Below are 26,541 nucleotides of genomic sequence, written 5' to 3' on the forward strand. Positions count from 1 at the left end.
TGTGACACAGGTGTTTCTGTATAATCTTCGATATAGGCATTTTACTGAAGACTACATTTATTTCAGTAAAAATGTGAAAGCGTTCTTGGAGTCTCTCCTATTTTTACAGGCATTGAGAAAGCTACTACAAAATGCCTCATCAAGAACTTGAATTTATATTCTCTGGTATGCCAAATTGTTGTTTTCATTGTTTCTCCAGCTGGAAGCCTGCTAGATAAATGATGCTTTTGGCCTTTATAGATTCTCTGGAAGATGAACTATATTTGAGGTCATGCTTGAGTTCCAGTATCTACAGATTTATCTGTTTTTTTAGCCTGGACATCAGCTCTTTTGAAATGAAACATGTAGCATATTATCATTGTTTTTAAAAACGGAAAAGAATTTGGTAAAATTTCAAGAAAAAGGCAAAACTGCTCTAACCTAGCTTAGGCAACCGAAGTGTCGTATGCAAAATTTATACTTGTGCAGCCAAAGGAAGAACAGTATTGTTTCAGCAGATATTTATATAAGGGGTTTACAGCAGAGGTTGTAGGAGACAGTCCTCTTGATGCCCAGCAGGCTTCCTATCCACCTGACTTTAATTTTTTTTAAAATTATAATTAAACTTTTTTTTGGGGGGGGGAGATCGGCATGTTGCAAAGCAATGATCCAACGTCTAGCATGATCTTTGTTTCCAAAAATGCCTCTAGATGTCATTTACCTCCAAGAATCATTCTTAGAAAATGGTGGCTGGTTTTTGGGGAGTTGTGCCCACCTGCCCAGAGAAAAAAGGCAAAGCTAAGTTGGCGAGTGAGGAGGCAACTTCCTGAGGATGGAGAAGGTAGCTGGAGGCCACCTCACCTCTCTCCTTTGGGGCCCTGGGTTGCTGCAACTGTCCTGCCGCTCTGCCAGCTGGCAAACCCACTAGGGTGGCTGTTGGGGGAGAGTAGCTGTAACGCCCTCTCCAACTTCCAAATGCTCCCCTTGTCCAAAAATGTTCCTTACCCTGATCCAGGCTCCTGGAATACACCCCAACCCTCTTTCCATAGGAAGCATCCTTGTTTCTTCTGTGCAATGAAATAATATATTGCATCTGTGTGCAGGTGTGCAGGGTTTCTGCTCTTGCTGTGGGTGTGTGTTTGTGTGTATGTATGCACTGGGAAGCCAGGGAGGGGCAGGAGGCATGCACTCTGCTCTGCCCGCATGACCAGGGCGGGGGGGGGGGGAGGGGGGAGGCTTAGAGTAGAGCAGTTGCCTCTTCCAACTGGGATCCATTGGGGCAAATTTTTCTGGAATGTTTTTCTCTCCAGCCCATGGCCAAGCCCAGCCTGTCTTTCTCTTACTGGTTTCTTCCACCACTATGAATTTGATCCTGTTCTGTCAAGTTTCCAGAGTTACTCCACTGAGAAAGTCCAGACCCCCTTTACATTATTCCTTTCCAACTTTCCACTGGGTTAGAAAGAAAAGGAGCAAATCCTCTGTGCCTTTAGGACCAGCCCATCCGCACCTCTGCAGTTAGTTTGTGCACATCTCGATGGCAACAGGAGCGAGTTGAAGAGCTGCTTGGATGCTGTGGTGTGCAGAAGTTTCTCAGCTCCCTGCGTGCACCTGCTGGTCTTTTTCTTAGGTTGCTGTTGCCCGAATCTATGGTTGGTAGTCATTGTAGCCAATGAGGGCTAATTCCCTAGCTCGGGGCAGGAGATGCAAGAGAGGCAGGATTCAATACTGTGAATGAGCAAAATAAACAAATGACATTCATTCAAATGCTGTGGAGAGATAAGGGCAAGGATGGATCTTCATAGATGATTGATATTTACCAAATAGACCCACAGATTGCAAAAGTTTAGAGGAGAAGAATGAATAGATGCAGCTAACTTTTAACAAGTTTTTTTTTAATTGGTATAAGATATATTAGTCTCCATTCATTCATGCTTAGAGCAGGAGCAAAATATATTTCCTTATAAGCATAAATGCAGAAAGAGTGACCTTCCATGACATGGCCCTCTCCAAAAATGTCATATTACAGCTAATTCTGCCAAAGTGATGGGTATTGTAGTTATATACAGAGGATGACAAGTTGGATGAGGCTGCTCTGCTGGGAAAGCAATGGGGGAGGCCACATTGGATCATGTTCTGCTTGGATGAATGAACTCACATTCTCATGTATACAGACTGAGGAAACAACCGGCAAATTTTCACCGTGTTCCCTGAATATTTTGTCAAGCAGAGATTAAATAATGAAGAGGAATAGAGAAGCTATGAGGATTGTGAAGGTGTTGAAGATGCAGATTTATCAATGAATGGTATATCTAGATGTATCTAGTAAAATGGCCCCTGGTTTTGCCCTGTGAGATGTTTGGTTCTGATCTGTTGTTGGCATGAAAGAGCTTGGGGGCTGCCAGGGTTAAGGAGGGCACAAGGGAGATTCCTCTGGGCTATCTCGCATACACACCCTTCCACCTAAACTGTGCCACTGTCATGGGGCACCCCCAGGAGGGTGTCCAAAAAGTCAAGGTGGCAGTCATGATTGCACAGTCAAAGCCTGCCCCCTTTTTACATGTACCGTGGGTGTGACGCCCAGAAAAAAGGGGCTTTAATTGCATGGTTGCAACCATAACTTGACTTTTTGGACACTCACCTCCATGGATGCCACAAAAAAGAGAAGACTCAAGGTAGCCTTTTCTTCTGGGCAAATGAGAGAGAGTTCCCTTTAAAAAAACACCTCCTTCTTTTATTTGGTTTTTGGAATAACCAGGTAGATGCATGCACAAACACTCACCAGTTAATGTCTAGTCTGTTATGTTCCTAGAGGTTCAGCTTCCTTATTGCTACTTTTCTTTGCCAAATATTATTGATTCAGCACTAAACAGTGGATTTAAGACCTCTTAAATCGGGAGGAACCCTTCATTTAAATCCATACTACAAGCAAAGGGAGAAGTGGATGCTCAGGGTATCCTTGCAGGTCCTCATCTGGAAAGCTGAGGAAGTTCTCCAGCAACTCTTGCTACCATTCTGGCAAAACTGCCTTTGGGGGGCCATTTCTCCTCTAGTGACCTATGGTGTTTTCACAGCGTCACCCAGCCACACTGAAGGGATAGAAAGCCTGCCTTCCTTGCTGTGATTTTGGCAGGAACAACAGCTGGAAGATGCTAGAAAGCAGCTGTGGGGAGCAAGCATTCTCCGAGCAGGAACTTCAAGGCTGGGAGTGATCCCAGATTGGCTTTTTAAGCTGTGCGGAATAACTTTAAAACATCTGGCGACTTGAGCATCTTTGCTCTATAAGCAAATGTCGTACAGTATCACAGTAGGGTCATTTCTGACAATTCCAAACATTTTTCTAAAAATAACTACCCATGCTAAGTAATCGGTAGAAAATGCTTTTAAACATGGCATTAAATGGCAACACATTTTAAGATGTTCATTAACGAGCTATATTTTTTAAAGCTAGGGTTAACGTCTCCTGCTGCTGTTTGTTATGCCTTTAATTGAAAACAATTCTCTGGCTCCTTTCCTGAGTTATATTCTGAATTTGCGATTTGAGAACGACATTGATTTTGCATCTCTTCTGGCTCTGAGTGTGGAGAATTTTGCAAAGAATTGGACTCGTGTGTTACTTCTCATTTGGAGTCTCCCCTCTGTTTAGCTTGGGCGCCAAAGGGGTTCAAGGAGAACATTCCTACGGTGGAAACAATTTAAGTAGACCTACAGGGGGGATAAATCAACTAGAAGAAAAGAAACTACATACATTTAGCCTAGAGAAAAGAACTTTAAGCAAGGAGGAAAGGAGACATGTTTCTGTTGCAGAAAGCTGTGTGCTTAGGACTACAAATATCTAAAGGTATAAACATTTACCTGAGGAAATGCATGAGGCGGAACTTAATGGCCTTCTTTTCTGTAACTGAATTAAACACATTTTGCTTTTGGAAACCAAATTGCCCAACAAAGAATGATTAAGAGCACAGAGCAAACTAACATGCCTGAGCACATAGGACCACTGAGGACAGCTTGCCCGGGGCCCAGTCAACACTGGTGGCACCAATAAGCACGCATGTTCCATGCACAAGGTCCTTTGTTCAGATGAAGATGGCCGTCTGCCTTATACCAATTCAGTGTTGGTCCCACTTAGATGAATATTATCCACACTACCTTGTGCTGTGGGTTGACTGTGGCACTTTTGGCACACAAAGCCTGGGTTACCTCATCAATTTCTCTGGGGCAAATGCTCCTATTACAGCTCAGAGCATCTTCAGATCGGGAAAGGGGTGGTGTATAAATCCGAAGGCTTCTCCCATGGCTTCCAGAGCATGGTTCTGCCTCTTTCCCCTCTTGCAATTTACATCAGAATGCCCTTGAAATGCAAGGCTGGCTTTATTTCATTCCCATCCATGGTCTGGAACATTTTTTTTGCCGAGCCTTCTTAGTCCGGGAAATAATCTGTTTTCCTGCTTTAATCTACCACTGAGCCAGTTTATGGCATCCCCACTTGCATCTGTGGAGGGAGTTCATGTTTCCAGATGGGCACGGACTAATTATTGATGGGCTCTTGGGGTGGTACCTGTATCTTCGAAGAAGAGTGGAATGTCCAGGGCAGTGGCTATTCATCAATCCAGCAAGGATTGAGGTACATTAAGGGTCCCCAGTGAGGGAAGACTCAGGGAATGAACAGAAGTCCCATGGTGGAACGTCATGTGTATAGACAATCTTTGTATATAGACAATCCAGTTCACTCTCCAGCTAGAAGGATCTTCAGCAGGCAAGTCAGAGGACCCCAGCTTGAAATTCTAGAGAGTTGTTGCCATCAGGGCAGGCAATGAGCTTCCATTCTGGGTTGGTTTGCATTTTCTAACCATTCTCTAATGCAGATTCCCTCAAACTGGGGCCATCCAAATATGTTGGGGCTCTAGACATGTTTTTCTCAGCCATGAAGCAGGAGAAAATGAGAGTTGGGCACGCAAGGCTATTTTACCACATGCATGTGGTGCTAAACCGTGGTGGTGCAGCCACTCTATTCAGCTTCCAGCTCTTGAGTGCTGAGTAATCAACGCATATGAATGTAGGAGCCTTTCCCTCATCTACCAACCCATCCTCTTGCGTGCCAGGATCAGCCAAGCTCCAGAGTGCTATTTTACAGCAGATGGAACCTACCCATGGGTCATTTTTGTTATTTTAACTGTCTGGTTCTATAAAACCAAAGCCTCTAAGATAAACTTTTGCCAGGCCTAATTTTGCCTGCTAGCTGATCTCAAAGGCCTGATGACATCAGTGAGGAATGATTCAGAAATATTAGCTGGTTTGGGGAAGTGCATAGTCTGTACTTGAAATTACCCTTGCAAGTGAAGTGAAATAATCCGTTGTCAGAGCATTTTACTGAGAGGAAAGCCTCTAGGAAGAGCTGGTGGCTCTGTTGAAATGGTCCTCAGCCTGGTGTCTTCAGGTCTATTAAAATTCGTATTCCACCCAGCATAGGGAGCTCCGGATTAGTTTGCTGAGTTGGGAATGAGGTCTGTGCCTGCACACTCTCTCTTCCCCAGATTCAAAACACCCATCCTGACTTGACCAAACCAGTTTGCCATTTCAAGCCAGGATCTCAAACCAAGCTGTGATCCTGTTTTCCAGCTCTAGCTTGCAGACTAGTTGTGGTTTCATCCAATTCTGTTTTCCAACATTTGGATGTAGAACATTATGGTTTGAACAAACCAGACTGTTGACTTGTCAGGTAGGCTTGTGAGCAGAGAAACACAAACTTCATTGCTCTAAACTGGGGGGTAATAACCCCCAATGGGGAAACTTGGGCATATCCTGAGGGTAATGAAGCAACTTGTAATTGCTTGTTTGTGAGTTGAGGATCCAGTTTGGGACTTCCACTGCTGAGATGCTTGTGAAATGGGGGGGGGGGGTTGGGCGGGGGGAGGTTAATGACATTATTTGAGACCTGGAAAAGGGGCAATTGGGTCAAACAATTTGAGAACCATTTCTCTAAAGCATGTTTCCAGGCCTCATCTGAATATGGCGAGTGTTCATAAAGTGTCCAAATGGCCCATATTTCTAAATGAGCCTAAGGGCTAAATGAAATGAAGTTGGACTGAGCCCCATGTTCTGTCTGGCTCAGTGTTCAATATATTTTGCATATCTGAGTCCCTATTATGCTTGATTTTGGGTCATCCTATGTCTTGTGTGTAGTTGTGCAACAACCACTTGCAAATCAGATTTCCAGGCTACAGTTTTAAAGTTCTGGAGCTTCAATGGGGGTGAAGATATGAATTGCAAGTAGTCGTCTCTTTAATTAAATGGATGCTACTCTGAATTTCTTCCCCAAAGAATCAGGGAGCATTTGTGGTTTCAATCCCAACTTTACCTTCTTGTAGACACAGCGAAGAAAGTTGGGCTGGGAGAGATAGGAAAAAAATGGCTGACATGAGCGAGCTCTGCAGTCGAGCAAGAATCTGGACAAGGGTTGACTGATTCAACAGAACGCGTAAGCCCCGTTCCGCCCCGACTGAACTGTGATGCTTCCTTTACAGTCTGATGGGACCATCCTGGCAATCGTCTTGCTGATCCTTTTCATTCTCTTGGCCCTGGCTCTTCTGTGGTGGTTCTGGCCCCTTTGCTGCACTGTGGTAAGTCACTGGAACACGGTCCATCCTCACTTCAGCTGTTCTTCTGCATCAGAAGGGAAGAAAATCACTCCTAGAGAAACCCGCATATTTGCCTGCGCTGAGCAGTCTGTAGGGAGGCAGAGGGCTTTCATTTCCTCTACTTCAGATGCTCTAGCTTCTCGGATGAGGTCATCCAAAAGATGGATGCTGTGGGCATTCTTTCGGGAGTGAGATTTCTGGGAATATGTGGGATTTGGGATCCCATGAGTCTTCAGCTGTTGCTATTTTTATTTATGGTTATTCGCCTGTGCCGTTGCACAGTCATCCTCAGCCCCATCTCGTCTGACGGGGATGTAAATGAGGTAGACCTGCTTTCTGCAGAAATGGAACAGAAAGAGGACAGAAGCAGTTGAAGACACAAGAGCCAGCTAACCTTTAGCAACCAGCCCTACAGCCAGAAGTGAGCGCCCCCAAGTTAGTACCCAAAACATGCCCAAGCTCTCAACGTGATCCTTTCAGAGGGGGTACGACTCACCCAGAATAGGCCGATTTGTTAGCAGTTCTGCCTCCCAGGAGGGTTTCTGCTACTGTTGGTTGGTGAGTTTGCACCCAGTTGCAAGAACATCCATTACGAAATTCAGTTGACATTGTTCCTCTAGAGTTAACCCAAAACAAGGCTGTGGTGCAAAATTGCACCAGTCTGTTTCCTTGGAGCATGGACACCTAAGTAATATTCCTCAGCCTTTCTGGCTAATCAAAAGAGGTGTTATAAGTTCTAAATATAAATCTAACGTTTATATTTAATAACACATATACAAAAAATGTACAATCCAAAGACTGAACACAGCGCATCAACGCAAGGGTGTCCCCCAGGAGGACAAAGTGGTGCAAGTGATGTCACATATCCATGACCCTGTTGCACAAATGATGTAATTTCCGGGGGGGAGGGGTTAATATTATGGATGAATATTAAGCTTTTTTTCCTTTCCTTTTTTTTCTTTCCCCCTTTCATCCACATTAAAATTCAAATGTTTTTACACTAGCTGTTTCTCAGTTATTGTAATGTTGTTCTTGCATTTTAATAATTTTTATTTCGTAAGCCACTTAAGGATGATTATAACAGGAGTCGTATAAAACATATTATCTTAAAAAAAATATTGTTCTTAAATTTGGAGAGGGAGAAGATGCACCCTGAGCACCAGGGGGAAAGGAGGAGGGGAGGAAATAAATGACAGGAATGCAGAGAGAATTGAGGGGAGGCAGAAAAGAGGAGATGAAAGATGAAGGTGCAGAGAAAGAGGGGAGAACAGAAGGGGGGGAAAGTGTGCTAAGAATTGCAAAGAAAGAATGATGTGAAAGAGCCAGAAAAATAGAAAAAAAGGAGTTTCACACACACAGACACAGAGAATGTATATTTTGAAGTGCAGAAACTTAAAAGTGAACAGCAAGGAATAACAGTTTTCAGGAGTGAATCTGTCCCTTCCTTCCTTCCTTCCTTCCTTCCTTCCTTCCTTCCTTCCTTCCTTCCTTCCTTCCTTCCTTCCTTCCTTCTTTTCCTTTCTCTCCTTTTTTTTCTCTCTCTCTCTAACTTCTCTGGAAGTTCAGTGCTTCTGTTTTCTGTAAAACAACTCCCAACTGTCTAAAAATAATTAATTTTTTAAAACCCAGGCACTTGAGTGATACCAGTTCATCAGTGGCCATTCTCCCTCTTGGAGAAATATCAAGAACAACTATTCTATTCATGTAATAGTATAATATTATAATATAATATAATAATTATAATAATGATGCGGTTCCAGGAAAAACATACAGACCCCTGTTTAGAAAGAAACAACAGAGTTGGAATCATAGACATCTGGGTGGGGATCAAGAGAGGCAAACAACAAATTGTGCATCACAATTGCAAGGCAAATCAAATGCCTTGCTGGGTCCAATGGCAGCACGCAGGCCAGAAAGGCAGCTTTGCACCCTGGTGCTACAATGCAGGCTTAACTAACATTCACAGAAGTTCAGTTTCTACCGGGCCCCTATGCCTGGAACTTTTTAGCAGTTGAATTCAGCAATCTTTTCCCAAAAGTTTAAAAGCAAGTCTGAGCCACGTCCCCCAGTTCTAAAAAGCATAATGGAAAGAAACTGAAATTAACCAAGGCCATATTCCAGATAGAAAACATCTCATAGGAAATCATGTGGAAAGAAGAATCCTGAAAATCTTTGGTTTGCATTCCAGTCTTTAAGAGAGCAAAAGTAGGAAGACGTGAGCTGGGTCTGCTTGATTAATATTGAATAAAGCTGGAGGACAAAGCCAGGCCCTCAGCTGAAACCTCCGAGGAACATTTCAAGACGCAGCTTGCACATTCTCCCATCAGTCTGGAGGAAATAATAATGAAGTTAACAACCCTTTGACAATCACTTTCCAGCCAGGGAGATAAAGTCTGGCATTATTTCTCAATCCTATTAGGAGGCTTCCTCCCTAAATTAAAAAAAAGAAGAAGAATTAAAAAACACACAAATACAATGAAATGCATGAGAAATCATTGGCGTGAAATGCTCATGATGGATTAACACACTAGCCCACAATTTACTGCGAAGTTTTCCTAGGTGGAAAAGAATTGTGTTCCAGCCAGGCTGAGTTTCCAATGGACTTCAGCTAAGTGGCCCAGACAGCTCAAGACAACTTTTTCCCAATCTGGCCTTCCTTGAAATTTCTAACTGGTAACGGTCAGCTCTGCTGGGCCACCACTCACGTTCCTTTGGGCAGGAAAGGAAGGAGCAGAAAAAAGAAAGGGAAATGGCTGACTGTATTCTCTGGTCCAGCTGAGCAAGGATGAATGAGAGGAGGATGTGTTTCTTGTTAAACAAAGCTCTGTTTGTGTGTGGGGGTCTCTGCAGAGACCATTACTGGCTTCGCAATAGTGGGTGCAACCGGGTGATCAATGCCCCACCCCTTTTTAATGTGCATCATGATTGCACACCTATTAAAAGGGGGTGGGGTTTATTGCCTAGTCAAATTGAAGCCAATGACGGTCACTGCAGGTGCCCTTGTGGGGGTGTCTGTGCATCTTTCCTATTGTGACACCATTGATGCACATGAGATTTTCCTAATTCTCAGCTAGTATGTTGAAGAAGGCTGGTGTGCATGGATGTGATGTGTGTGTTTGTGCTTTCACTGGAGGTAAAACCCCAATATTTATTAATCTGATCAGAAAAGCTGTCCTGGGAAGTCAGGACAGTTGAGCTGAGGGGCTCAAAGCCCCACTGGATCAGGTCAAGCTCTAACCCAGCAGTCTGCTTCCAAAAATTAGCCAGCTGGGATCTGCAAGCTAGGAATGAATGAAACCGCTTTCACCACTGTATGATGTTCACAGCTATATACCTCTGGAAACAGAAATGCCACCTTTCACCTAATTCAGTTTCTTCATAGGGTAGGGAAGGCCTTAATCGTCTGTGCCCCAGCCTGGGATTTAGGAAGGAAGTTGTCCTGCCTTGATTGGAACGTCCCGGCTGGGTGGTTCTCCATTGCTGTGGAAGTCCATGATGCAAATGTTTGCAAGAAATAACAGCCCCACAGCCCCAGTCCCTTTAAGCTGTTTCTGGACAACAGTCCCATTCAAAACTCCTCACCTGAATGGCTTTTGGTTTCCCCAAAGCCGACTATAGTTTTTAAAAAAGTCATTGTGAAGAGACGCTGTGCTTTCTATCTCTTGAAATATATACTTGTGAGTGGTGGCACAGGCCGGTCTGTTTTAGCTATAGCTGTATAGCTCAGATGTAATGCAGACATCAGAGACTTTGATGGCCTTCCTACCATCTCAGAGCTATAAGGTGGAGTGTTTAGCCAACCTTGAATGGGCTGAGCTCAAAAAGTAAGTTAAGTTGGACCTGTTTAGCACTTAGATGGGAGAGATCATGACATGCCAGAACTGGAGACATGAAGTCAGAACAACCCAGAAGAATGCAGTGACAAACCACATCCATATTATTGCTAGAAAAACAAGATGGATGTGCCCATGTGGTCACCAGGAATCAAGCTTGACTGGGGTGTGACTTGACTTTACCTTGTGAAGAAGATTAGACAGAGGGGAATGGCCTTCAACTGGTACATGGACACACTGGGGTCTTTGAAGCTCAGTGGTGCTTTGAGTCAAGGTCTCCTTGGTCCTAATCAACCATGCAAGCTGTTGTGTGATATTCTATCTAATTAATCCTTTAATGTCTAACCTAGCTGATACGGGGGCTCGACCTCCTCTTCATGTAAATGATAAGCTAGGGAAGAAGGATGAGTCTGAGAAGATGCAACTTTTCTAGTTGCTATGACATTCTTTCTATCAGGGCTGGGGAGGTTAAATAATGCAGTTCTGGGTTCACAGATCACATTTCTAACCAATTCCTCACAAAGTGGCCAACCAGGTCTGTAGGTGAGAGCTGTGGTTTTAAATGGAGATAGAAAATGTTTAGAAATAGTCTATACAGTAATGGCATCTTCTGTAGATGAGTCCTGGTGATGGAAGTTAACGTAAGGTAATATTTTGTGTTCGTTTCCATCCCTTTCAGATTATTAAAGAGCCACCGCCACCCCCAATGGAAGACAGCGAGGTAAGTGTCTTGATCTTCTGCAACTTTTGGTTCTATGTTTTGCATTGCTGTTGGGGAGTCATTATTTTCGTGAAGCATTTTGGTTGCGCGTAAAAGTCTCTGGAAAGGGATCAGCAGAGGTCCAGGTAATTCTTCCTTGCTTGTTTGCCGTCTAAACCATGCTAGCATGAAAAGAAAGTGATAAATAGTGATTGTTATGGTGACCCACCGGCTGGAAGAGAAGCCAACCAGAAAGAAGGACCAGCGGGGGGGGGGCATTGGCGGGAGGAGCTCAAAGAACTCAAGATGGCGGTTGCAGCCATGGGATTGGAGCTTGCCTCTGTTAATGTGCAAGGCGGGTCAATGCCACGCACCCCAGACAGCCCTGGACCAAGACACAAGGGCTGAAGCCAGATAGGTCCGTTGCAATCACAATGCACAGAGGTCACCCCCCTTCCCAGCTCTCCGTCTGTTTGGGGAAAACGTAAGACTGGAACCTTGGAATTGCTGTATATGTAACCTGAGGCTTTCAGTGGACAGTTGCAGGTTCCCTGTACTAATTACAGCTTTACGAGTGTCTGCAATACGAGTAGCTTATCCAAAAGCTGTGCCCTTGAATCACTGGTCTCCTCATTTGAGGAGTGGTCTGGGGAACCTTCAAGGGAGGTGAGAGTGCCCCTCCACAAGCACAGCCAACCCCTCTACCCTGTCTTCTCATCCCACTTCCCATCTTTCCTGCTGCAGCTGAAGAAATACACTGGATTTCTTTAGAAAAAAAAAAGTTTTGCTGTGTACTCCAAGAGGTTCCGCAAGCTTATTTATTGTTTTACTCCAGTATGTAAACAGAGTCGATGCTCAGAATGCTCAAATGCATTACAAAGGGCCTCTCACCCATCTCATTTTCAACAATGACAGTTGGACACTAATAAAAGGGAGACACACGACTGCTTTCTGGTTACTTGGTCATTGTTTATGGTTTGTTTTAATATGTTTGAGAAATGATGGTATATTTGCAGGCAGGAGATACATATAATAGCATTGTGAGATTTGCCCCGTTCGACAGAGAAACTCTCGTGACACGTGTGGTTCACAAAGAAGGTTTACTCATGCGTAACGTAGTAGTCACAAGCAAAGCCAGGACTGGCTTGGTACAATTGCATCACTTGTTATATTCCCCCCTTCCCGCGCTTTTTCCCGCCTCGTGATCGCGTTGCAGCTGTGGGCTATTAGGCCCCCCAATGTCCCCCCTGATCGTTCATGATGGCAGGGTCGGTCAGAGTCCATTGTCCTTGATTGCCAGTCCCCCTCCGGCTGGGTTGGTCCCTCCCTGCTACGTGCAGACCCGCGGGTTCTGTGCTGCGTTGCGATCTTGTTTCGCTGCCCTGCGGCCCCGTTCCTTGCATGCTCGCGCCGTTATCAGTTCATAGTTAAAAGCTTCCGCTGCGGTTTTCCTGTTTAGCTGGCCGCAGGTGGCTCGTTAATTAGCGGCGCTTTCGGTTCCTCTTTTCCCCGCTAGCTCCCGCCGGTGGATTCCGCGTGGTCTGGTTGCGAGCTTCCCTGCAACCCCGTGCTTCCCTGAAGCCTCGTGCTGACCGAACCTGACATGCCGCCCCCCGGACGACAACTCCCCCCCCTCGGTCCTATTTCGGCTTCCCGGGGTATTTACTGTAAAAGTCCCGCACTAGGTCCGGCGCCCTTATGTGGGTTTTACTCACCCATTCGCTGTGGGACTTGGGGAAATGTTTCCATTGCACTAGGAGCTGGGTCTGCCCCTTGTGCCTCCGGGCGTCCAGTATCCGGTTGATTTCGAAATGCTGCTCCCCCCCGACCATGATGGGTGGTGGTACTCCCTCCGCCTTGGGCCAGGCGTTCCCCGGCTGGTGCAACTTTAGCAGGCTGCAATGGAACACCGGGTGGATCTTCCCGAGGCTTTTCGGGAGCGTCAGCCTGACGGTCACCGGATTGATGACCTCCGAAATGGGGAACGGCCCCACAAACCTCGGGCTGAGTTTTTCGATGCCTGGTGCGTCTTTAGGTTTTTGGTTGACAGATACACCTGGTCCCCCACTTCCCACTTTTCCTCGGGGAGCCTCTTGCGGTCCGCGTGCTTCTTGTAGTCGGCTTTGGCTCTCTGCAATGCCGCGTGCGCCGCTCGCCGGGTCTCGTCGATTTGGGCGAACCAGGCGTCCAGGGAGTTGATCTGGGATTCCGGCTGAGGCAGCTCCGGCATGGGGACGAAATCTCTCCCGGTGGCTACTTTGAACGGAGAGAACCCGGTGCTCTTGTGGACGGCGTTGTTGTATGCCACCTCCGCGAATGGTAGTAGCTCCGCCCAATCGTCCTGTTGGTGCCCCACGTAGCAGCGCAGGTACTGTTCGAGCCCCCGTTCAGGCGTTCCGTGGCTCCGTCCGTCTGCGGGTGCGCCGCGGAGGATAGGGCTTGTTTCGTCCCCACCCGCTTCAGGAACTCCCGCCAGAACCGCGCGATGAAGTTGCCGCCCCGATCGCTGACGATACGTCGAGGTGCGCCGTGGAGTCGGTAGACATGTTGCACGAACAGTCTCGCCAGCCCCTCGGCCGTGGGGACTCGCCGGCACGCTACAAAGTGCGCTTGTTTGGAGAATAAGTCCGTGACCACCCAAATGGCGGTCTTCCCCTTACTTTCCGGGAGCTCCACTATGAAGTCCATGGCGACCTCTTGCCAAGGGCCGTCGGGTTCCGCTACCGGCTGGAGTAGGCCTCTAGGTTTGCCTTTGGCTCCTTTCGCTGTTGCGCACACCGGGCAACCCCCCGAGTACGCCTCCACGTCCTTCCGGAGCGTGGGCCACCAAAACTGCCGCCGGATTAAGTGGAGTGTCTTTACGAAGCCGTAATGCCCCGCGCTCCGGCTGTCGTGGGCTCTCTCCATGACCTCCCGTCGGCAACCCTCGGGCACGTACAGCTTTCCTTCGTGCCACCACAACCCCTCTTGGCCGGTAGCGCCTCTCGGTTCTGCTTGAGCCAATCGTCCCGCTCCGCCGCCTCCGCGAACCCTTGCCTTACTTCAGACGCCGCGTCCCGTCGCTCCCCCTTGGTCTGGCTCCGGGTCACCGCCTTTGCAGCCAGCCTGCTGGCGGGGATGACGGAGTCCACGATCTCCTCCCGTAGGCTGGCGTGTTGGGGCATGCGAGACAGTCCATCCGCTAAGAAGTTGCGCTTCCCGGGGATGTGTTTCAGTGTGAACCTGAACCTCCCGAAGTATTGGGACCACCGTGCCTGTTTGGGGGATAGCTTACGCGGGGTCTTCAGGGCCTCGAGGTTCTTATGGTCCGTCCACACCTCGAACAGTTCAGTTGCCCCCTCCAGTAGATGCCTCCACGTGGCCAGCGCCCACTTGACCGCGTACGCCTCTTTCTCCCACACCATCCACCTCCTCTCCGTCTCGGTGAATTTGCGGGAGGCGTAGGCGCACGGGTGGATGGCCCCCTCCGGGCTGGGTTGGAGCAGGACTGCTCCCGTTGCCACGTCTGATGCATCCACTTGGATTATAAACCGACGGTCTGGGTCGGGATGGCGCAGGATCGGCTCCGCGGTGAACCGCTGTTTTAGTTCCTCAAACGCCCCCTGGCATTCTGCAGTCCACGCGAGTGCCATGCTGGGCTTGGGGGGTTTCCCAGTGCCCTTGGTTTTTAGCAGGTCGGTTAGGGGAAGGGCGATTTGGGCGAAGTTCGGGATGAACTGACGATAGAAGTTCGCAAACCCTAGGAAGCTTTGGAGTTGCCTCCGGGTTCGCGGCGCTTCCCAGCCCAGGACATCCCTTACTTTCGCCGGGTCCATCTCAATTCCCCGGCTTGATATTCGGTAGCCGAGGTAGTCTAGTTGCTCTCGATGGAACTCGCATTTCGAGAGCTTTGCGTACAGCTGTGCCTTCAGCAGTCTCTGGAGCACCGTGCGCACCAGGCTCACGTGCTCTGCCAGGGTCTCGGTGTAGATGAGGATGTCGTCCAGGTAGACCAGGACGCCCCGGTAGAGTAGGTCGTGCAGCACCTCATTAATTAGCTGCATAAATACCCCCGGGGCCCCTTTTAATCCGAACGGCATCACGGAAAACTGGTAGCTTCCGAGCTGGGTGTTGAACGCCGTCTTCCACTCATCTTTTGCGCGGATCCTAACTCTGAAGTAGGCTTCGCGCAAGTCCAGTTTTGTGAACACCCTCCCCTTCGACAGATGCAACATCAAGTCCTTCATCAGGGGGAGGGGGTATTTGTACTCCGTGCTGATTGCGTTCAGCCCCCGGTAGTCCACGCACATACGGAGCGAGCCGTCCTTCTTCTCCCGGAATAACACCGGGGCCGCTAATGGTGACTTCGCGGGTTGGATGAATCCCCGCGCTAGGTTCTTGTCTATGAACTCGCGCAGGGCCCCCATCTCCCTCCTCGACAGGGAGTACATTTTCGGCTTAGGCAGGGTCGCTCCTGGCTCTAGCTCGATGGCGCAATCACTGGGCCGGTGTGGTGGGAGCTGGTCGGACTCCTTCTCCCCGAACGCTGCCGCCAGGTCTCGATACTGCCTCGGGATTCCGCCGCCCGTCGGGGGTTCCCCGGGTCCAGCCCCTCGCTTTGCGGTCACCTCGCCAGTCGCCGCTGCCTCCCCTCGCCTCGGGATCGTGGCGGGTCTCCGGGGTCCCGGCGCTGCTGCTGCTGCTGTTGCTGTTGCCGCCCGGGTCTCGGGCCCCATCTGCTCTCGCCCCGTCTCCCGGTGTCCCGGACCCTCCGCTTGTCCGCCGGTGGTTGCGGCTGCCTCCGTCTCCACGGCTCGGTCCCCTCTGCTCTCGCCCCTCGCCGGTCTGTCGACCCCGAACCGCACTGCCTCCGCCGTCCAGTCGACTCGTGGGTTCCGCCGCCGCAGCCACGCCAAGCCGAGTACCACCGCGTAGTCGGCCACCGGGACCACCACGAACCTCAGTTCTTCCCGGTGACTCCCGATCGTCATCTGGACCGGCTCGGTGTAATACTGAGCTGGCCCCCCCCTCTGCCAGCGTGCCATCTAACTGGCTGAATGAAATGGGCTCCCGGAGGCGCCTCAGCTGTAGCCCGAGCCCCGAGACCACCGCTGGGTGCATCAAGCAGTGGGTGCAGCCCGAGTCCAGTAGCGCCCGTAGCTGCGCCTCCTCCGGATCTCACCCTCCGGACGTGTATCCTCACCCGGAACGGTGGGCAGTCCTCGTCTCCTATTGGGTCCGCGCGCCTCGACTCCCCTGCTCGCACTGGGACGCCGTTCAGTGCGAGCGTGCCTCGTTTCCCGCCAGCTCCGAGTCCTCTCTGGAGGATGCTGTCTCCGGGGTCGACCACCCCCCGCGTCCTTTCTCGGTCACCGCCGCCACTGCCCCCTTCCGCGGTCGGTCACCGGTCCTTTTCCTGTTCGCACGCGGGGTTTTGACTTCGGGCCGTGGTGGGGCGCCTTCCCGCTCCGTCGGGCACTGCGCCGCTCGGTGGCCTCTGCCTCCGCATCGGAAGCACAGATTCGGGGCTCTGGTCGCCTCTCGCCTCCCGGTGGACTGCCGTCGACCGCTCCGTCTCTCCTCGGGGGTCCTCTCCCTCGGCCGGTCCCTCGCCTGGTCCCGTCGTCTTGTGCTCTGTTGGATCTGCCGCCACGCCGATTCCGCCGTTCCGGCCAGCCAGATCCAATCCTTCACTGTGGACGGGTCGTCCCGCCCCAGTGCCCGTTCCAGGATCTCTGGGTTGAGTCCCCTCTTAAAATACTTCACCTTCAGGGACTCCGGCCAGTCCGCGAGCTTCTCGGCCAACCTCCGGAACTCCAGGGCATATTCCGATACCGATTTGCCCCGCTGTCTGAACTGTAGGATGTCGTCCTCCGCCCGCTTGGCGCTCAATGTGTCCTCGAATCTGTCCCGGAGCGCCTGCATGAAGTCCGGGAAACTCCGTAGTTCCGCCGCGTTGGCATCGTACAGCCCGATCACCCAGCTGGCTGCTTGGCCATCTAGCAGCTCGGCCACGTAGGATACCCTGTCCTCGTCTCTAGCGAATAGGTGACCACCCCTCTGCATGAACCCCCTGACGTGCGTCAGAAAGTGCGGCAGCTGTTCGGGGTCCCCTGAGAACTTCCCAGTGATACCTCGAAGTCTCAGGGCATCTGCCGCCCGTTGGTCCTCCGACCGGGGCGCCGTGGGTGGTGCCGGCGGGGGTGTCGGATCGCCCCCCCTGTCGCTCGCCTCCTCGTTCACCGCCGGTGGCCCCACTCTCTGTAGTAGGGTCTGGAGCATCGCCTCCACGGCGTCTAGGCGTCGCTCGACTCTCTCCTCTAGTCGGGCGAATTTCTCGCTCCACTCACGGTTCTGGAACCCCGAACCCCGGGTCATCGTAACGCCTGAATCGTCTGGTCCTTGGTTCACGCCCATCGACCACCGCTCGGATGGAGTGCGCCCGGCCCTGGCCGCTGCCCCGTCGCTCCCGGGCGGCTCCGACCGCCCTTCCGCGAGCCTGGGTTCCTCGCGCTCCAGCTGACCCACGGATTCCTCGTCGCTGGTCATGCCTGTATTGAGAAAGAAAACGCTCCTCGGTGGTACCGGGTAGCGCTGATGGTGAGTCCTGGCTTTATGTGAGATTTGCCCCGTTCGACAGAGAAACTCTCGTGACACGTGTGGTTCACAAAGAAGGTTTACTCATGCGTAACGTAGTGGTCACAAGCAAAGCCAGGACTGGCTTGGTACAATTGCATCACTTGTTATATTCCCCCCTTCCTGCGCTTTTTCCCGCCTCGTGATCGCGTTGCGGCTGTGGGCTATTAGGCCCCCCAATGTCCCCCTTGATCGTTCATGATGGCAGGGTCGGTCAGAGTCCATTGTCCTTGATTGCCAGTCCCCCTCCGGCTGGGTTGGTCCCTCCCTGCTACGTGCAGACCCGCGGGTTCTGTGCTGCGTTGCGATCTTGTTTCGCTGCCCTGCGGCCCCGTTCCTTGCTTGCTCGCGCCGTTATCAGTTCATAGTTAAAAGCTTCCGCTGCGGTTTTCCTGTTTAGCTGGCCGCAGGTGGCTCGTTAATTAGCGGCGCTTTCGGTTCCTCTTTTCCCCGCTAGCTACCGCCGGTGGATTCCGCGTGGTCTGGCTGCGAGCTTCCCTGCAGCCCCGTGCTGACTGAACCTGACAAGCATAACAATGAACAACTCAGCATAAGTAAACACAGTCTTCACGCTCTGTAATTCCAGCTTCACAGATGGACATTCCAGTAAACCAGTGTTTCTCAACCTTGGCAGTTTTCAGACGTGTGGAGTTGAAGTCCACATGACTTAAAGTTGCTAAGTTTGAAAAACAAGGCAATAAACGTAGCTGTGGTGTGGTGTGGTGTGGTGTGGTGTGTTGTGGTGTGGTGCCGTGCGGTGCAGTGCAGTGCCACACAATGCCCTGTAACTCTTCAAAAAGTTTTAACTGCTCTGGGAAAACAATGATGTGATCAGTATTAACCCAAAGGCTTGTCCCCAGTTTGGAAACTGAATTGTTTAGCGTTGGAGCACCATTGCTTTGCTATGTGATTTGGTTGTATACAGGGGTGTCCGCAGAGGGACAAGTGATGTCACCCACATCATCTCGTCACTGTGGCTTCTACCCATCCTTGTGGTTGCATGATGGGTTTTCAGTGCACATTATGCTTTAATTATATGGCGGATTTTCCAGGATGAGGCGTGTTTGTTACCTCATAATTAGACATCCCAGCTTTAAGATCAGGGCTAAATCAATATTCTTTTGATGGGTTTAAATCTGAGCAAACCAACAACCCAATCCTGTTCATCATTTGCAAGCCTTTGTTGACATCTGGAGTCCACAGGCTTTCTCACCCACATGGTTCTACAGCCAAGCCAAGAACACACACACACACACACACACACACACACACACACACACTGGGTAACTGATAAGGTTTACATCTGATATCACTCCATCCACTTAACTGCCAGACAATGATACCCAGCAAAGTTTTGGCAGGCCAGGGCCAATCAAAGACATAGTTGCAACTTAGCAAAGGTGATTTATGAGCTCCATCAAGAGACATCTGCTTCTGCTTCCACATCTGCTTCCATCTTCGCGTTTTGAAAGGAACCCTTTCTAGGGGCTGCTGTTGTTCACTCATCTGACCCAAAGTCTTGCTGACTTGGATGGCTTGATTTGGAGTCGAATAAAAGGGAACATAGAACTTAACTGTTGAAGAGTGTCCCAAAGAGGGAGGGGAAGGGAGAAACAGCTGGCAGGGAGCCTGAGGCATCTGCCCTGCTATGCAAGGCCAGAGGCACGGTGAATTGTTGAAGATGGAGAAGTAGGGAGGGAGAACCTTATACCTTTCCTTCCTTGTACTTTGTCCAAAAACACATCTTAATAGAATTAAGGAGAAGAGGAGATTCGGTTTTAGCACTTCCAAAGGTTCCCCAGCCAGCCAGCTCACAGAAAGACGGCATGTATCCTTTTCCACTGTAATGGATGGTGTTAATGGGATGTGCAAAAATGCTTACTGTTAGCAAGACCATGAACTGATGTTGGAGAGCGGAAAAGGGAGCCAGCTGGCAATCTTCAGCAACAAGGCCCTCAAATCCACCGCAGAGAGCAGAAAGGAATGTCAAGGTGGACTGCTGAGGGTGGGTGCACAAATGGGCAGGGTTGGTGGTGAACAAGTCCAGGATATGTGCATACATACACCCTCAAATGCACAAGTATGTGTCCTTCCCAATAGTCTTGTTCCACACAATAGGGAAAGAGTAATCTGGGCCAGGCTCATGGCGTTGGGTAGGGTTTACAATAACCAAAATGACAGTTTGTCTCCTACTGAGGACAAGAAGGAGGTCTTGCCTGCCTTCCTGATCAGTGAGTGGGGGGGAAAGGAAAGAAAACTTTGCTCTCCCTCCTGGACTGGGACAGCAGGTCAAGGTGCTCTAAGACAGGAAAGGTGGAGGGGAAGGGGCTGACAGAAGAACCCCCAGATCTCCACGAGTGGGTTGGGTTGGTCATCCTTGCTGTAAACGGAGATCTGTGTGCTGTGTCTTACTGATATGATCTACTGGGTTTCATAGAAGGAACCAGAGAGGTCACCTGGCCCAACCCCCTGCTCAGTGCAGTATCCAGTGGAGCATCTCTGACAGAGGACTGTCCAGCCTCTACTTGAGGACCTCTGGGAAGGAGCTCTTGCCACTAGTTCTGGCAGCCGGTTCCACTGGCTGACAGCTGCTGCACTCAAGAATTTCTGCAGAAGTCTAGCCCGAACCGCCTTCCTTGTAGCATTAACCCCTTGGTCGTAATCCTGCCCTCTCTTTCTCTCTCTTTCAAATATACGATTTAGCAGGACTCTTTCATCCTAGCCCAGTGCAAGCATCAAGGGATTCTGGCCAGGCCTGCTTTCAGATGGGTCAAGCCATTTCAGATTTGGTGCCAGCTCATCTGCAGAGCAAAGCTGGAGGTGCACTTTTATCAGTGTTTATTCATGTTTTCCAGATTCTTTCGTTCTCCCTTTCCCTCTTCCTGAGGGATCCCCTTGAACATTCAATAACATTTTGCAATTAAAAAATCTTGAGGGGTGGGTGGCAGAGTCCAGGGAAGCAGGGTGTTCATCTCTTAACTCTTCCAGGTCTTGCCATGGGCCTGCCTCTTCTCAGAGAGAACCTCCTCCTCCTCCTCCTCCTCCTCCTCCTCCTCCTCCTCCTCCTCCTCCTCCTCCTCCTCCTCCTCCTCCTCCTCCTCCTCCTCCTCCTTCAATAACCCTGGAATAACCCTTCCCTGGTAGAAATAGCAAGGAGGAGAGGAAGGAAACTTCCAGCAGAGTCAGGAACCAGAAGGAAATGTAATGTGGCTTGCCTTGAAGTGACTGGGAACAGATGAGTAGCCAAATCTGTCTCTAGAAGGTGGGAATTTAATGAGCGGCATTAAAGCTGGGACTAGAGAATGCAAACCTGGTGGACCCTTGACTCCTAGCCACAACAATGGCTCATTAAGCCAGTGGTGACTGTAAGTGTTAAATGTTCTATGGCTGCAAGCCAAAAACATATATCCTGAACAGGCTATACATCTGTAAATATCTGTCCAGAATCCCACAGGACAGTGTTTGGTTTAGCAATGAGGCCTCTTTTGGGAGCTTGAAGGACACTTGCTCTTTTTCAGGAGAAGGTGCTCCCATCAAGGGAGGTAAAAAAAGTCAAGATGGTGTCTGTGGCCTCCTGGTTGAAGCCCCACCCCTTTTTAAAATGTGCCACAGCTGTGATGCCCATGAAACTGAGACAGGTCTTCTATTGGGCAGGCATGGGCACCACCTTGACTTAATTGAGCCTCCCCACCCCTGCAATGCTTCTGATCCTGATCTTTCAGGCCATCTCTGGCTCCTTTTCCCCTGATCATTATACCCCTCAGCAGAGTGACAGAATGCAAGACACAGCCTCCAACCACATGATGCTCTTTCCCCTCAAAAATCTATTTCCCTGGCAATATTTATGATGTCTGTTTCTCATAATTGCAGCATTCTTGTATTCAGAAGTGGAGCACTTTCAGGATTACCTGTGGCATGCTGCTAGGGGACAGTGTGCATTCCTTTAAGAAACACACTACATGGAACTGGGGAGTTTTCTATAGGTATGGTGCAAATATTAACAGGATTACAAAACTGACTGGAGATGTGATGGTTTGCAAGGGTCAACCCGCTGTGAAGACAGGTTTAGGTATGGGGCAAGTGAAGTCCATCTGTTATTAAGGGTGCAAGTGAAGGGCAGTGGGGAGCCAAGGAATCCAGTTCTGACCTTTTGGCCAGCAGCATCCAGAGATAACAGGTGGGCAGCCATGGCGGGCATACAGTTGTTGTTTGCTGTCATGTAATAAAAGGAAGCATCACCATGGCACCTCATAGGACCTACCAAACCCGGATTGGAGTAGGCAGAATGGCAGTCCCAAGGGCGATAAAGCCCAAACCTCAGCAAGTAGACCACAGCAGGAAATCAACTCCACAAGAAAGCTAAAACTAGTTTTATTGAGACTGGCTGCAATAACCAAATCTTGCAAGTCTGATTGCGCTGTACCTCCCCCCCCCTTTATACTCCAGTGAACTAGGGGGGCATCTGCCTGAGCCTCTTCCAAATGTTATCTGGATCTACTGGGCTTAAAATATGTTTCAGCCCCCTCTGCCTAAGTAATGATTCCTGCCTGTCACCATCAAGGTCATCTTCCTTCCTCTCTACGGTGCCCCAATGACTGCCCACAGAAACTTCAGATGACCAAGAGGAGCTAGGCAGATCCCACTCCTTGGGCCATGTCAGCAATCACACAACCAAAATGGTATCTGGAGAAGAAGGAAAATGTTACTTTAAGCCTGGAACAGCCAAGGGCATCTTTAAGTTGTCTCAGCTGTGGCAGGACCAGGAGGCAGGACAAGGAGGCTGGGGGAAAAGGTGTTCGGCAGAGAACACGTTTGCCAAGTTCAGGGAACGCAGGAAGAGCCCTCTCCTCCAGGGCCATCCATCCTGCATTCCTTGTCAGCAGCTGAGAAGGGCCCAAGCACCATGGCAGCAAGGCCCAGCTCCCACTACATTCCACCTTGGAAACTCCATCCTTTGTGATGTGCTTTGCTACAGCAGCATCAAGGCCCTTCCTGCTTGCTGGTTTGCTGGAAATTCAACTTCCAGACTGATTTGCCAAAACAGTGGCTAGTTTCAGAAAAGTGGACTTCAGTTTCAGGTCAGGATGTGGAATAAAGCATCAGAATTACAAGCTTCTGTTCTGCTTGATGGCCCAAAGCCAGCCGTAAAACACTCATGGAAAGTTAATGGCGTGATGGTTAAATAGGTCAGTGTCTTGCGGGCAGCAGGTTGGAAGGCTGATTCCAAAGCTTTGGTGAGGATTTTAAAGTGAGGGATTATGCCAATGAGATCCAGGAATGGTTCAAATGGTCACGCCAGGAAGATTGCAAGAGCCAGGAGTCAGGGTTCCCCAAGGCAACAAGAGACAAGAGGGGTGTCCACAGAGGTGTTTAAAAATAAAAATAAAAAATTGAGATGGTGACTGTGACCACATGATCTAAAGCCTGAACCTTTTTTATGTGTATTACCATATGCGTGCAACACACTGTAGGCCAGGCCAGAAAATAGGCATGCTTTTCATTGCAGTAAGGTAGAGGACTAGACTCTTGAAAGTCTGTCCAAGTTTCTTATACTGAACAAAATCAAGATGGGGTTATTTTGGGTTTCTTTCTCACACTTCTTTCCGTCTTTGTGATCTCTTCTCAGATTGCTCCTTAACAGCTTCCTTATTCCTTCCTCAAGGTCAACTCTAAATTCCTTTACACAAATAAAAAAAAGGGCAGGGCTTTGACTGCAGAGTCATGATCACCATCTTGACTTTTTTGACCCCCTTGTAGATGTTCCTGTGAGACCACTTTGGTATTCCCCTTTTTGGCCCAAGCATTCTGCAGGGCTGAACGAGAGTCCTCGTTCCTGTGAAGTCTCCCATTCTCATATGCCTTCTAAGGGCGCAAGGAGGAATGAACTGCAAAGCCAAACTCTGGGTCAAGAAAGTCACTGACCGTGAAGGAAAGCAAAGTTAGTCCAACTTCAATCCAGGGTGCTTGGGGCTCAGTTTTATAAACTAGGTTTAATCAGCATCTAGTTCACCATATTCGAGTGCTTTGTAACTTGATGAAGTCTTCCACATCCTAGCCTTTTATGCTCTCCTACACCTGTCTAATGCTCTTACACCTTTTTTTAGATTCTAGCTTTTTAAATATATGTTTATATCTATATCTATATCTATATCTTTTACATCTTCTAGCTTTATGTATTTTTTATTTTTATTTGTACTCTTGATGTAACTTTTATGCTTTTTTCATAAGGGTATCCTACCCTCCTTATGCTGGTCTATGACCGTAATAAAGATTTGACTGATTGGATTGATAATGCAATCCAGGGTTCAAATGAGCACAGGCTTAACCCCCATGATCTTAACATAGCATTTCCTATGGATTTCCTAGAACACAGGTAAACCCACGTTTGCCATACAGGCTTAGGAGTTGGGTTCTCCAGACTTTGGGAGATCAGGGGCAATGTTTTGATGGGTTCTCTGCAAACATTTGGCCCTGGCTCCAATGAGCTTCCTCTGTGCCACAGTCCAGAAGTGAGCGTTGCCTGGCCGTCTTTATCGTCTGCGTAAGATTTGGATTCAGGGGCTTGGTTGGTGATTGGGCGTTTTCTGGGAGGGGTTGCAGGGAATGGAGTTGTCTCTCTTTGGATTGGCTCGCCTTGCCTGCTTGCTCAGATCAGGCACTGACTGGGTGGCAGTTCCTATCCAACTCCACTGACTGTTGATAGTCCATTTATTTGAGTCCCTGCAGGGATGTCCACAGGGTGTGGTCAGAAGAAGTCAAAAAGTGGTGCACCAAAAAAGAAGTTGCTATCTTGACTTTCTTGGCCACACCCTGCAGACAACGGTGGACATCAGGCTTCTAGAAATTCACGCCTAAGAATCCTCTGGCTCTCCTGCTGTTAGTGTGACCCATGACTTCCGTGTTCTCCCAGTGGAATGTGTGGCTTGTATTGAGGGCACGAGTGGCTGTGAAATATTCGTGATCCTGGTCCTTTATTGCAGTGATGTGTTCTTTGATGCATCTGGGACACTGTTTGTCCTATGTAATCCTGGTTGCAGTCCTGAGAGTTCATTTTGTAGATGATGTTAATTCCATCTTGGTGATATTTTCTGCCTTATTCTGACATGGTCCATGAGCAACCTCAAGGGGTAAAAAATATGTTAAGCTTTGTCACCTTGGACAAAAGTGAGGGAGGCACAGGGCAGCATTTGGGATATTGATATTGTTTTCTGCAAATTTAAGGATGGCTGGGAACCCTTGAGTTCAGCAGTGGAAAGATCACTGTTGCGTCATCAGGCACACGATCAGGTTTGCTCACTGACCCTGAATATGTCAGAATCCCCAGGGCCAGATGGATGGCACCCAAGGGTACTGAAGGAGCTCGCTGATGGCCTGGCCAAACTTCTATTCATTATTATGGTTGGTTGCACAGTCAGCTAGATGTTTAGACTGGATTTGGCATTTTTATCCACCTATTGAGTCCTTCCCAAGGATGTGGGACAGGCAGATGTTGTTTGATGGGGTTAGAGGTATTGTCGCAGGATAGAAGCTGTTCCAAGTAAAGCTGCCTTTTACAATGGGCTGATGGTGATTTTGTCAATGCCGATGGTGTTCAAGTGGTGCTCCAGATGTTTTGGGATTGCACCCAAGGTGCCTATTACTATTGGTACTACCTTTGCTTTCTTTTACCACAGTTGTTCTACTTCTACTTGTAGGTCTTCGAATTTTGTGATTGTCTCCAGTTCTTTCTCTTCTCTTCTGCTGTCTCCAGGTATTGCAAAGTCCACTATCCAGACTTTTTTGTCTTTCTTATCAACGATGGTTAAGTCTGGGGTGGTGTGTGGCAGGTGCTTGCAGTCCCAGAGCACTTGAGCTTCTTCATTTTCTGTTACTTCGTCTGTTTTGTGGTCCCACCAGTTCTTGCTTGCAGGCAAATGGTCTTTCTTGCAGATGTTCCAACTCACCATGTTGCTACTTTGTCCTGCCATTGTTTGTAGTCAGTCTGTGTGATCTTCTTGCAGCAGCTGACTAAGTGGTCCACTGTTTCTCCAGCTTTTTGCAGAGATGGCATTTGCTGTCTGTTGCTGTCTTCTCGATTCTGGCTTTATATGCGTTTGTTCTTAAAGCTTGGTCTGTTACTATTATTATTATTATTATTGTCATTTAAATTTGTACACTGCCTGACTCCCACCAAAGTGCGGTAGCACGAATGAAGTGCCAGGCGATGGGAGGAGGGCAAATAAATGTCCCTATCTTTAAAAGTGGAGGAAGGGATCACCTGGGGATTTACACACCAATCAGTGTGAAGTTGATACCTGGAAAGAATCCAAAGAAGGGCATACATCAGTTTATCTAGTAACTATTCCATTGTTTTCTGGGTGCATATGCACATGATCATATTTCATTTTTTTTGACTGAGTAAAGACATGGTGCTGTCATCTTGATTTCTGCTAGTCATTGGACAATGGGCCACCTGATTAGCAAGCTAGTTAAATATGGACTGGAAAGCATTCCTGCTAGATGCAGTCACATTTGATCTGAACATTTTACTCCAGAAAATTTCATTAAAGGTCCTTTCTCATATTGGGGTGCCATGGGGTTTGGCTTTTGACTCAGTACTCGGTATTTTAATTAACAGCTTGGAGGACGAGATGGAGAGAACACTAATTAAATTGACAGTGCAGAAGATGAAACAATAGCCTTATGGTACAGGAAGGCACTTTTCTGGTTAATATTTGGGAATAAAGAGGGCTTGACACTGAACCCAGGGTGAGGTCCCCTTCCCTGGATGCATTCAAGC

At 48.8% G+C, this 26,541-nt stretch overlaps 1 protein-coding gene across 1 annotated transcript in view; it reads left to right on the forward strand.

The window, feature by feature from the left end:
- Nucleotides 1-26,541, forward strand: part of ANTXR1 (ANTXR cell adhesion molecule 1) — a 163,680-nt gene that overhangs the window by 100,225 nt on the left and 36,914 nt on the right. The window contains exons 13-14 of the mRNA XM_088151989.1: nucleotides 6,501-6,596; nucleotides 11,127-11,168. Coding sequence (XP_088008115.1) covers nucleotides 6,501-6,596; nucleotides 11,127-11,168 — 138 coding nt within the window. The remainder of the gene's footprint in view (nucleotides 1-6,500; nucleotides 6,597-11,126; nucleotides 11,169-26,541) is intronic.

Source organism: Python bivittatus, unplaced genomic scaffold, assembly GCF_059951505.1.
Source record: "Python bivittatus isolate LINGU-HERP-01145 unplaced genomic scaffold, Pbiv_v1 ctg000680_np1212, whole genome shotgun sequence".
NCBI lineage: Eukaryota > Metazoa > Chordata > Lepidosauria > Squamata > Pythonidae > Python > Python bivittatus.